General features: G+C 42.4%; 1 protein-coding gene across 2 annotated transcripts in view; it reads right to left on the reverse strand.

The window, feature by feature from the left end:
• Positions 1-13,207, reverse strand: part of GNAL (G protein subunit alpha L) — a 194,435-nt gene that overhangs the window by 50,024 nt on the left and 131,204 nt on the right. For both annotated transcript variants that reach the window (XM_017498485.2, XM_017498486.2), the window contains exon 5: positions 2,864-2,961. In XM_017498485.2, coding sequence (XP_017353974.1) covers positions 2,864-2,961 — 98 coding nt within the window. The remainder of the gene's footprint in view (positions 1-2,863; positions 2,962-13,207) is intronic.

A 13,207-nucleotide genomic window follows, 5' to 3' on the forward strand; every position in this document is an offset into this window, starting at 1 on the left:
AAAAAAAAAAAAAAAAAAAAAAAAAAAAAAAAAAAAAAAAAAAAAAAAAAAAAAAAAAAAAAAAATAGCTGTTCAGACTATATTGGATTTCCACTGAGAACCTTTCCAACTCCCACACCCAGACGTAAAGCAACCAGATAACGTGAGAGCAACCACAGAAGCGTATTCACAAATGTAAACTAAAGGGCAGGGCCAATTTCAAAACGTTATTTAAGGAAAGTCTTAAAAAGCTTGCCATGCATGGCAGGAAATCGACATTTTTAATTTTTTAATTTTTATTTTTTTCAGATGGAGTCTTACTCTGTTGCTCAGGCTGGAATGAAGGTGCATTCATCTTGGCTCACTGAAACCTCTGCCTCCCAGGTTAAAGCAATTCTCCTACCTCAGCATTCAGCTGGGATTACAGGTGCCCACCACCATGCCTGGCTAATTTTTGTATTTTTAGTAGAGATAGGGTTTCACCTTGTTGGCCAGGCTGGTCTCAAAGTCCTAACCTCAGGTGATTCACCCGCCTCGGCCTCCCAAAGTGCTGGGATTACAGGTGTGAGCCACAGTGCCCGGCCAGGACATTTTATATCCTTTTTTCATTAATTAAAAATTTTTGTGAATAAATATTTTCTTTAGCTTATACAATGGAGGTGGCTAACCCTTTCTATGGTCCTTTGAGGGTGTTTGCAGCAGGCGTGCGCTCCATTTTTGATGCTTTACTATACTTTGCCTTGCCAAGTGCACTCATCACATGCCAGCGGACCGAGTGTGGGATGTCCTGTCCTTGGACAAGGTAAGAAAGAGGTTAAGTACAACGTTACTAGGACCATCAGCTCTCCTTCTGGGCCTCTCCAGAGTCTGGCCTGGATAACCCCTGCCCTCTGCTGGGTGTGCTGTGAAACTCCTCCTTGCCTGAAACAACGTTCCCGGGCCAGGGCCTTCTTTCTGCAGGTGCTCCAGGGCCTTCTCCTCTCTGCAGGTGCTCCAGGGCCTTCTCCTCTCTGCAGGTGCTCCTAGTGCTCTGGATTCCCAGGGTGTGCATACCATTAGTAGCTGATGACAGGCACACTGGGGCCATCTGCCTCTCTTCCAAGCTCCAGGATCAGACAACAGACTGACTGCTCCATGTCTCCACATGGATCTCCGTTTGGCATCTCAAACTCAACATCTCCAAATCAGAGCTGGATCTCTTTCCTAAGTCTCCCAGATGTCCCCACTGCAGTAAATGGCACTGTGGTTCACCCTGTTCCCTCCTGAACCCCTTTCCTCCACCTCCCTCATTAAGTCCACCAGCTGGTTCTGCCCCTTTATCTTCCAGCACTCACCTGCATGGCCACTGTGACCTGACCCAAGGCACCCCACAGGGTCTCTGCCTTCTACATTCTGTTCTCCTGACAACCTCAGCTTGGAGCTGATGGCTGCTAGCACAGTTGAAAGAAAACCCAAGTTCCTTGCTGTGGTCCTCAGCCCTGGGGGTGTCTGGCCCCATCAACCTCTCTCACTTCTTTATGGCCACTCTACCTTTCCCCACCCATGCTCAGTGCCTTCTCCTCCTCCTCCCGCTCTTGCCACAGGACCCTTGGGATCTCACTCTCTGGGCTTCACTGGGTGCTCCAGGCCCATCCCACGGGGGACGGTGACTGGATGCAGAACCTAGTGAGCAGGAGCTTGGGCCGACACAACCACTTGCTCCTGGAAATCAACATCCACAATGCAGCTCCACTCACTGGTTCCAAATACTGCGAATTCCCAGATTTTATGCTATGGAATCTCTTCCATGTGTATACATTTTTAGAGTTTACAGATTTAAAATGTAAAATTGTTCATTTCTTGCTATCCACAGAGTTACATAAAACAACTAGTCAAATACAGTTTTTAATTATCAAAACAGCAAACATATCTAGAACTTCTTAATAATTTAATATTGTTCTAGGGACCATTATTTTCTAATAGTAGTAGGCTATATCAGACAAAGCAAAACACAACACAATAGAAAATAAGTGTTTCAGGAAAAAACAATGAGCCAGCCCTGGCACGAGTGTCCTTTTTCCTTTTTTAACTACATTTTTCATCAAATATTTACTTATTACATTCATTATCATCCATTTTCAAGGTTCTGGTATACTTCTTCCTCTTCTTTTTTTTTTTTTGAAACACAGTCTCTCTCCATGGCCCAGGCTGGAGTGCAGCAGCACAATCTCGGCTCACTGTAACCTCTGCATCCCAGGTTCAAGCAATTCTCCTGCCTCAGCCTCCCAAGTAGCTGGGACTACAGGTGCCTGCCACTACACCTGGCTAATTTTTGTATTTTTAGTAGAGACAGAGTTTCACCATATTGGCCAGGCTGGTCTCAAACTCCTGACCTCAGGTGATTCACCCACCTTGGCCTCCCAAAGTGCTAGGATTGCAGGCACGAGTCATCGAGCCTGGCCTTCTGGCATACTTCTAATGTGTACGGAATGATCACATTACTTCAAGTAAGAGCCTGTCCTTGATCACAAGATTTGTATTACTTTAACATTTAATTCGAGGCTCCTGCTCCAAAATCAAAACATAACAATAACGATGTAAGTACACTTTAACTTACCAATACGCATGTAGCTGTACATAAAAGTCAAAAAATGAAGAGAACAGAAGACAACAATCAGGACAAAATGAACGGAACTTTCTGGTTCTCAGAAACATTGATTCTTACTGGATTTTCAATTTTCCATCTACTAAACGTGTCTCATTTTAAAAGTTGATTTCTGTCACAAAAGGTTAATGATTCATTTCTTGCACTCAGGAAACTTCAGAAGTACTGAGAAGGCAGCATAGTCATGCATGCAATCATATTCTTCAAAGGGCCCTGTGGCTTGTACAGGACACAACTTACTATTGTGCACAGTCGATCAGCTGGTACTCGTTGGATCTCTCAAAGCATGCCTTCACGCCTTCATCGTCCCAAAGCTTTTTCACATGATCAAAGAATTCCTAAAGTTTGAAAGAGTTACAAGTTTTTTGAAAAATGTGTAATAACCTTTTAAAAAGTTAAAAGAAAAAAATGCAAAAAATGGTTTTTTGTGCAAGTAGCATTCAGATTTTCTTTGTGGAAGTCTACATAGTAAAATGCACCTGCCCTATGTTTAGTATGATGAAAAACGTATTCATGCATGCTATCATTACTCAAGTCAAATTGCAAATTTTTTCTTTTTTTTTTTGAGATGGAGTCTCACTCTGTCGCCCAGGCTGGAGTGCAGTGGCACAATCTCTGCTCACCACAACCTCCGCTTTCCAGGTTTAATCAATTTTCCTGCCTCAGCCTCCTGAGTAGCTGGGATTATAGGTGCCTGTCACCATGCCCGGCTGATTTTTGTATTTTTTTTTTTGTTGTTGTTGTTAGTAGAGATGGGGTTTCACCATGTTGGCCAGGATGGTCTTGAATTCCTGACCTCAAGTGATCCACCCACCTCGGCCTCTCAAAGTGCTGGGATTACTGGCGTGAGTCACTGTGCCTGGCCCAAAATAGTTTTATCATTCCAGAAAGTCCCCCAAAATGCAAATTATGTCAAAGTTAATATCATACATTAACTATAAATATAATTAACAGCATAATGCTATTTAGTATTCAGTAACTTAACTCATTGAACCATCATCTCAGCCATAAAAAACATTCATATTATAATGGCAAGTTCTGTTTTAGCTTCTGTCTTTTCCATTTTCTATGTGAGTTATGATTAGGAATGGACATGGTTGAGTAGTTGGATTAAATTCGGCCCAGACATATGAGGTGCATAAAAAAGGAACTTTAAAAATTACACATTTTGGGAATAATTATTTATTTTTTCATTAAAAAAAAACAACAACTAGGAGTTAACTGTGAATTGCGATTTTTCATTCGTTCCAGAGCCACGAGGTCACTGTGCTCAACTTCACCTAATATTATAGCAAGCAAGACACTCTGAAAAGAACATTTTTCACCTCAAAAGCAAATGAAGAGCTTATGAATTCATATTGGCAAAATTACCCAAAAGGGCTTTGGAAGCAAATGACTACATTAGTAGCTAAACACAAAAGAGGTTATGTAAATGTTCAAAAAACACTCTGTGGGGACATTCACAACCTTCCCACGGCAGTTATTTGCCTGCCTTTGATCGTCAGGGTTCTGAGGCTCCGTGGCCTGTCCCAGGCATCTCCTCCTTCATGCTTATCACAACTGCCACATTTCTTTCTTTTCTTTTTTTTTTCTGTTGCCCAGGCTAGAGTGCAGTGGTGTGATCTCAGCTTATTGCAACCTCTGCCTTCCGGGTTCAAGCGATTCTCCTGCCTCAGCCTCCCGAGTAGCTGGAATTACAGGTGCCCACCACTGCGCCCAGCTAATTTTTGTACTTTTAGTAGAGACTGGGTTTCACCATCTTGTCTAGGCTGGTCTCAAACTCCTGACCTTGTGATCCACCCACCTCAGCCTCCCAAAGTGTAGGGATTACAGGCGTGAGCCACTGCTCCTGGCAGCCACATTTCTAAGAATCAACATAGATTCTTTGGAGGAAACAAAGAAGGATTGGTACTTTTTCTTAAGGACTCAGAATTCCATACAAAGGTGGATCCAAGCACTGTAAGGTTTAATGCTTGCAATTTGGAAGGTCCTCTTTGAAAAAAGAGATGCAAAATGATGAATACAAAATTAGGTATAAATCATTGGAAGGGGAGTAGAAGTGAAGCACCCAGAGTACAGGTTTATTAGTGTTTAGAAAATATAATTCTGATTTCATAGTGTCAGGGACAATCTTGTAGGTTATGGCATAGTCTATATCTCTATCTGTCTGTCACCATTGTCAACAAACCCAAATGGTTCCCAGTTGATAAACAAAAGAGACATTTTTCCCCGGAAGGGGGCGGCTAAACCTCTCAGTTTTCATCTTGTTTCCCTAGGTTTACATTTCCTTCTAGAATCTTCCTCTGATGCTCCCATTAATCCAGTAAAGGAGTTTATAGGCTTCCTTAAAAAAATTTCCTTCAAAGAGCCATCCAAACCCATATTCACACACACTTCACACACACACGTGTAAAGATCAGTCCTGCATTGTGCTGTTATCAAGATGGCGGCGAAGAGAGTAACTCCACTGCCTCATGGTGACAGATCTTCCAGTTGCCAGATCTGGGCACCTGATTTCTCTACACAAGACAGACATATGATATATAAAAACTATAGACTCATGCTACATGAAAACAAATTTAACTGGATTTACTCAGACACAGGAACCATAGACACCAGACTTTTATAAAAGTTCACATAAGAATTATTCACTATAACAGGTTTCCAAATGCAATTAAAAAAAACGACCAAGACTGGAGAATCAATCTAAACTTGGTCAAAAAAAGAGAAATATTGAACCCCATTGTCTAGTTTCTAAGGTGTAGGAAAGGCTGTGACAAGATGAGAGCAGGGAAGGCGTGCAGCCCGTGCGCACCGGCCCATTAATCCAGGAAGGGTCTCGGGTTGCTCCAGGACCTGCAGAGCGGAAAGGGCTCCAAATTGCGTGGGATACGGTCGTATGGTCACCTGACTACCCAACCAGCCATGGAAATAAGCCCACACAGTGCTGACCCCAGAGCTAACAGGCATGTGGCTAGAGGTCAGTGAGGGGGTTGAGAAACTGATCTTTTTTTATTTTTATTTTTAGTTTTTGAGACGGAGTCGCACTCTGCCCTGTCGGGCAGGCTGGAGTGCTGTGGTGCAGTCTCGGTTCACCGCTGCCTCGCCCTCCCGGGCTCAAGCAATCCTCCTGCCTCAGCCTCCCAAGTAGCTGGGACTATAAGTGCGTACCACCACGCCCTGCTAATTTTTGTATTTTCCTGGAGACGGGGCTTTACCCATGTTGCCCAAGCTGGTCTCCAAGTCCTGGGCTCAAGCTATTCTCTGCCCTCAGGCTCCTGAGTAGCGGGGATTACAAGTGTGCACCACAATATCCAACTATTTTTTTTTGGTTTAGAGATTTGGCAGGGGAGCGGGGGAGATGGTAGTTTTCACAATGTTGCCCAGGCTGGTTTCGAGCTCCAGGCTCAAGTGATCCCATAGGCGCGCCCAACACGCCCTGCCTGAGAAACCCCACCTTGAGTAGAAGCCCGAAGCTGGGCTGCGGAAAGCCGGGCATGCTGAGCCCCTGGGCCTCTCCGGAGCCGCCCTCGCCCTGCGCCTGCAGCGCCACACTCATCCACCGCTCCGCACGCACGTGGCCTCCTGGCAGGCAGAGGAGAAACTGAGGTTCCCATCAGACGCCTTTGCTTTTCGACTCACTTAGCACCCATGAAACGGAGGCCTGTGGAGGGGCGGCCATGGCCTGGGCGTATTCTGGCCACTGGACCACGCTGGATGCCGGGCTGGCCTCGCCAGAGGATGGATGTGCGCCGCAGCGGGGCGGGAGGCCTTTATGCTTCAGCCCACGGTGATCTGGAAAGGGAAGGCATTCCAGCTCCGAAGCATTTACTGGGGCCTCTGCTCAGGGACCTTCCCGCTCCCTCCTGCAGAAACAGCAGCATCACCGCCCACTTGTCTCTGCAAACAGCGCACCCCCGCAGCTCCCCGGCTTGGAGGCCCTGCCCAGCGGGGCTGGGATTCTCAGCGCCCCCAGGCCTCAGCTCGTTCCTTTAGGCTTCGGCTCCTGCTGTTTTCTCCTGTCCTTCGCAATACCTTTTCTCATTTTGTGTTAATTTCCTGCATGTCACAGTAAGGGTCTTACTCACATAATAATCCCTATTTAGTTCTTACGCAGTTCTCATTTTGTGGAGGGTACCGTGCACAGTATTTAAACACATGATCGCATTTAATTCTCACAAAGCTGGAAGAGGTGGCTGTTATCACTGTGCTCAGAGAAGTTAAGTAACCCACTCAAGGCAGCAAAGCAGCTAATGGCAGGACATCTTATTTTACAGCATGTGTTTTTAACCACTATGCATACTACCACCCTTTATTACACATATTAAATCATCTTCTATTCTTTAATTTTCTACTGGGTTTCTTTAAAACCACTATTTTAGAAGATCCACTCTTTACAGGATAAAGTACAGGGGATCTCGTACAAGGGTACCTTGTTAAAGCAACACAAGACACTAATGAGGATTCCCGCAGGTCTGTAAAGCTCAGAAACTTCTGTGGTCCTTCCACAATTCAAAAATACATTGCAAAGATGCCAAGTGTAAATTTAGCTCATAGGATAAACCTTAATGTCCTGTGGTTGGGTTAGATTCACTAGTGAGGACCGAAACTTCTTTATGGGGACAAAACTCTAGGTTTGAGCTGAAGCCTGAGACAGAATTACAGAGAAGTGCTTGACCCAAGAATCAAGACACAGAATTTCTGGAGCATGTGTTGATATCAAGAGTAAAATAGGGATTGTAGGCACAGTGGTTTTTAGGTACCTAGATGTTTTAGATAACATTGAAGAAACAGAAAAGCAACAACAATCTCTCTTCACTTCAACTTCCTCATGGGTAAATATGTTGGACTAGCATACAGCCAAGTCCCCATGATTCTTCCACATATTTACTTTTTTTTTTTTTCTTTAGGATGGAGCCTTGCTGTTGTTGTCCAGGCTGCAGTGTAATGACACGATCTCGGCTCACTGCAACCACTGCCTCCTGGGTTCAAGTGATTCTCCCCATTCAGCCTCCTGAATAGCTGGGATTACAGACATGCACCACCACGCCCAGCTAATTTTTGTATTTTTAGTAGAGGCAGGGTTCTGCCATGTTGGCCAGGCTGGTCTCAAACTCCAGACCTCAGGTGATCCACCCGCCTCGGACTCCCAAAGTGCTGGGATTGCAGGCATGAGCCACTGTGTCTGGCCCACATATTTACTTTTTAAAGGGTTCTAAACACTTCATGGTGAATTCCATGGCTGCTGTTGTGATTGCTACTTCCATGTTTTACAAGGAAAATTTTCAAACTTATAAAAGTAGAGAGAATGAACCTCCAGGTACCCATTACTCAGGTCCTACATCTATCAACACATGGCCAATTTCTTTTCATCTCATGATGAAAATAAATTTTCACCTTATAGCTCATCCCTTTTTACACTGCTTTTATTATTTTAAAACAAATATTTTATTTATAAGGCACCATATCATGTTATTTTAACATTATTTTTAAAACATGAAGACTTTTTAAAAATAGCCATAATACCACTATTTCTACTAAAAAATACATAAGCAAACACATAGAAAAGGATACTGTAAAGTCATTAAATATTTGGCCAGCCAGTGCAACTTCTTTAGATATAATTAAACATTTGTTCAGAGCTAGGCTAGGATACTGATAGGGATCAAAATATGCCACCCCCAATTATGTCACACTGGCATATTGATTATTTTGAGCTGAAGGCAACCGAGAAACATCAGATATAAGAAGAGCTGTCTGTTCTCCCCCTTTCTGCCTAAAAGAAGAGCATAAACATCCCCCACCCTGTACTAGGACGAGAAGAGTGATCTTTATCACAGAGACAGAGAGCTGTCACCAAGATGAGTCTGCATAAGCAAACCTTACTAAAATAGCCCTTTCTCACAACTTTTTTTCCTTTATCTTTCTTTCTTTCTTTTTTTTTTTTTTTTTGAGATGGAGTTTCACTCTGTTGCCGAGGCTGGAGTGCAGTGGCGCAATCTCGGCTCACCACAACCTCTGCCTCCTGGCTTCAAGTGATTCTCCTGCCTCAGCCTCCTAAATAGCTGAGATTATAGGCGCCTGCCACCACACCCAGCTAATTTTTGTATTTTTAGTAGAGACAGAGTTTCAGCATGCTGGTCAGGCTGGTCTCGAACTCCTGACCTAGTGATCCACCCACCTCGGCCTCCCAAAGTGCTGGGATTACAGGCATGAGCCACTGTGCCAAGCCTCCTTTCTCACAATTGTATCAGCCCTAGGAGCCCAAATCCCCTTTCATTTGTAGTCACTTCTTCCACAATTTGTCACCCTTTGTTAAAATGGTATATAAGCTCCCAATTCTAACCTCTTTTTTTTTTTTTTTTTGCATGTTTCATTTCTTTTCTGTGCCGCCCCTGTGCCTATAAAATTAAAAACATGAATAAAATTTGTATGTCTTTTCTCCTGTTAATTTATCTGTTGTCATTTTAATTCACAGGCTCTGGTTTTTTTCCTTCCCTATAGATCTCATACATTTTTTAAAACAATGGGGAAATTAATGTGAAGATTAATTTTAGTATGTCTCCATTAGCAACTAAGATGAATAATACTAAATAAAAATAATTTTAGAGTTTTTTTGTGCATTATGTGCCCAAAAAGAGTAATTCACACTAAAATGTAGCCTGTTTTTGACATCTGAGGCTATGTAAAAATTGAAACCATAAAAAGAAAATTACTAAGGTACATTTCTTATTTTTTTCTGAAATGAGTATTAGTGAAAATGAGAATTGCCATGTGATTGTCATATGTTTAGCAACTGATATATGTGAATATTTTTCACTTTCATGCAAAGGGATTTAAGTTATATAAAATAAAAATAATAATACCAAATTAAAACCTATATTTTAAAAGCAAGTCTTTAAAATTTTAAAGTATAATTTTGATTTTTAAATCAACGTTTAAACTAAAGTTTAAAAATTAAAATATGTAATGACTCCATTTCATATTGACAGCATTTTCCTTCTGGTACTGCTATCTACAACTACCTTTATATTGAAAGTATACTCAAGGATAACATGGAATTCTCAGATGAGTAAAACAAATGTCTTTTTTTTGCTTTTAAATTCTTGTTAATTACTTTAAAATGCAAACAAACAGATGAAAATAAGAAGTGTCAGAGTAACATTTCTTGTATAATTTCTGTGCTAATATAATGCAATCAAATGATATTTTGGTTACATTGACATTTGGGATACATTTTTCATTTTGAAATAAAAATCAAAAGGCTATTTCCCATCACTTGACCGGAGTGTGGTGCTGTCTGTCTGGCGGCTGTGGGTTCAGGCAGCCCTGCTCCCACTCGCTGTGCTGTGGGTGGCCAGTGGTCCACACTGAGCCCTGTCCCGTGGTGTGGTGAACCTTATCTCTGGGTTGAGTGTGAAAATGTTCCCTATGCTCACCGCACAATATTATTTCTAGGGCAACTTATAGAAAATACTTGTAATTTTCGTGTCAGGAGTACCCCTGCATTTCTCAAGCAACTGTTTTTTACATTGTATTATTAATTTTTAATCTGTGGATCCTGTGATTTTCCTACTGCTTTCATTTATGTCACTGAGTTGACTATATGAAAGCTTAGAAACCAAGTTTCCGGGTGTGTCCTGGCATGTGTGAAGTCCTTTGTCCCACAAACTATGCAATAACCTCACTGTGGTTCCACATAACTCACTCTCCCTGTTCCTAGCTTCACCATCCCACATTTTCAGTTATTTTATTAACTTGTAACATTGTGAGCAGTACTAAATCCTTTCTGGACCAAGTGGAAGCATACACAGATGTTTAATGTAACCTTTTATGGGAACCTAGTGAATAATGTTCACGACTATAATCACATTAGCCTTAAAAATAGGCAGTTTCAGGACAGTATCCATTTAAATTGAATTTTCTAAAACTTGAGTTTAGGTCTAATTCATTTAAAATACACCTACTCAATTTTAGCCCTTGGACAACAGAATGAGCTAAGAGGTATCTGTCATTTCTTTTTCAGGTATCTGGTGAATATCAAGTTAAAAGTCTGTATGGGATCTGTCATGACTGATTGGTTATTTTGTTACTTTATAGTGTTATAACACTACGATTTTATTGTGTATAATTTCTGTCCATCCTGAATTTTTTTTTTTTTTTCCCGAGACGGAGTTTCACTCTCTCGCCCAGGCTGCAGTGCAGTGGTGTAATCTCAGCTCACTGCAGCCTCTGCTTCCTGGGTTCAAGCAGTTCTCCTGCCTCAGCCTCTGAGTAGCTGGGACTATAAGCGTGCACCACTGTGCCCAGCTAATTTTTGTATTTTTTTGAGAGACATGGTTTCACCATGTTGGTCAGGCTGGTCTCGAACTCCTGACCTCGTGATCTGCCTGCCTGGGCCTCCCAAAATGCTGGGATTATAGGCATGAGCCACCATGCCCGGCGTGTCCATCCTGAAATTTAATGTTACAGTTTATCTAAAATTCTCCTCCACCTCCCAGGTTCAAGCACTCTTGTGCCTCAGCCTCCCGAGTAGCTGAGACTACAGGCGGGAGCCACCACACCCGACAAATTTTTTTATTTTTATTTTTAGTAGAGATGAGGTTTTGCCATGTTGGCCAGGCTGGCTTCAAGTGATCTGCCCGCCTCAGCCTCCCAAGGTGCTGGGATTACAGGCATGAGACATAGTGCCTGGACAGTGTACAGTATCTACAATTCTATTGAGGAGCAGCTTTCAGAAACTATGTTTAAAAAAACTCCACAAATGGTCTCTGCTTGGTGGCTCATGCCTATAATCCCAGCCCTTTGGGAGGCTGAGGTGGGCGAATCACCTGAGCCCAGGAGTTCGACACCAGCCTGGGCAACACAATGAAAATTGGTGTCTACCAAAAATTTAAAAATTAGCCCAGTGTGGTGGCACACACCGGTAATCCCAGCTTACAGGTGGAGTTTGCAGTGAGCAGAGAACTCCAGCCTGGGTGATAGAGGGAAACTCAGTCTCAAAAAACAAAAACAAAAACAAAAAAAGAAATCTCCATGAAAACAAGCCAATTAAAAAAGCCTTTGCAGTTCCTGGGTGGAAAGCATCTTTCCTAGCATGAAGCGTGATCGCCACAGGCAACAAGTTCAACAATCAAGCAACTATAAAACGAGGTTAACATGTACCTTAGCATTTACTGAGTGCCCAGGTACAAGGTCTCATTTGTCTCAAACAATCCTGCTGTGCAGGTAATTCAACGACAACATGAGAACCATCGAGGCTACTTCATGCTTGATTAAGTTCATTTGACTAGGAAGTGGCCAAACCTGGATTCAAAAGCGTGTTCTGAGGCTGGCTAGCTTTCCTATTCTCTGGTCAACAGCAGTTCCTTGCGCATAAGAGACCAGTGAGGACAAGTGCAAATTTACAATGTACCCCACAGATCTATTTTTCCCTTAGGACTTAGACTACTTCAATTATTCTTAGTGTCATGTTTAAACAACTTTTTGAGGTATACTATATATGCTATAAAATTTTCCCATTTATAAAGTCATGCAAGCACCAACACCCAGGTTTTAGAATTCCTCCATCACGTGAAAGGTGCCTCACCCTCCTTCTGAGCCATGCCCTGCCACCACCCCAGGCCCCAACAACTACTCAGTTCCTTCTGTCTCTATGGTTTTGTCTTTCCTAGAAACTTCATGTAAATAAAACCATAGCTGTTTGTAACTGGCTTCTTTCACTTAGCACATTTTTGAAATCCATCCATTTTGTTACATACATTAACAGTTTGGTCTTTTTTTTTTTTTTTTTGAGATGGAGTTTCACTTTGTCACCCTGGTTGGAGTACAGTGGCACGATCTCAGCTCATTGCAACCTCTGCCTTCCAGGCTCAAGAGATTCTCCTACCTCATCCTCCTGAGTAGCTGGGATTACAGGCACCCTCCATCATCCCTGGCTAATTTTTATATTTTCAGTAGAGACAGGGTTTCACCATGTTGGCCAAGTTGGCCTTTTTAAAAAACATTAGAGTGATCAAGTGCAGTAGCTCACACCTGTAATCCCAGCATTTTGGGAGGCTGAGGGGGGCAGATCACGAGGTCGGGAGATCGAGACCATCCTGGCTAACATGGTGAAACCCCATCTCTACTACAAATACAAAAAATTAGCTGGGGGTGGTGGCATGTGCCTTTAGTCCCAGCTACTTGGGAGGCTGAGGCAGGAGAATCACCTGAATCCGGGAGGTGGAGGTTGCAGTGAGCCAAGATTGTGCCATTGCGCTCCAGCCTGGGCAACAGAGTGAGACTCCATCTCAAAACAAACAAATAAATAAATAAATAAATCAGAAATAAAAAAAATTGCTGAGTTCTATTCCATTGTATGGATATATCTTATTTTGTTTATCCATTCACTAGTTGATGGGTATTTGGGTTATTTTCGGTTTTTGACTATTGTGAATAGTGCTACTTGGAATATTTGTGTACACATCTTTGTATGGACATTTATTTTTATTTCTTTTGGGCAGGATTGGAATTGCTGGGGTTTATGTAAGTGAATGTTTAAGTTTTAAAAATTGCCAAATTGTTTTCCATGGTGGCTATACC

The sequence above is a fragment of the Cebus imitator genome, unplaced genomic scaffold (genome assembly GCF_001604975.1).
Source record: "Cebus imitator isolate Cc_AM_T3 unplaced genomic scaffold, Cebus_imitator-1.0 Scaffold242, whole genome shotgun sequence".
NCBI lineage: Eukaryota > Metazoa > Chordata > Mammalia > Primates > Cebidae > Cebus > Cebus imitator.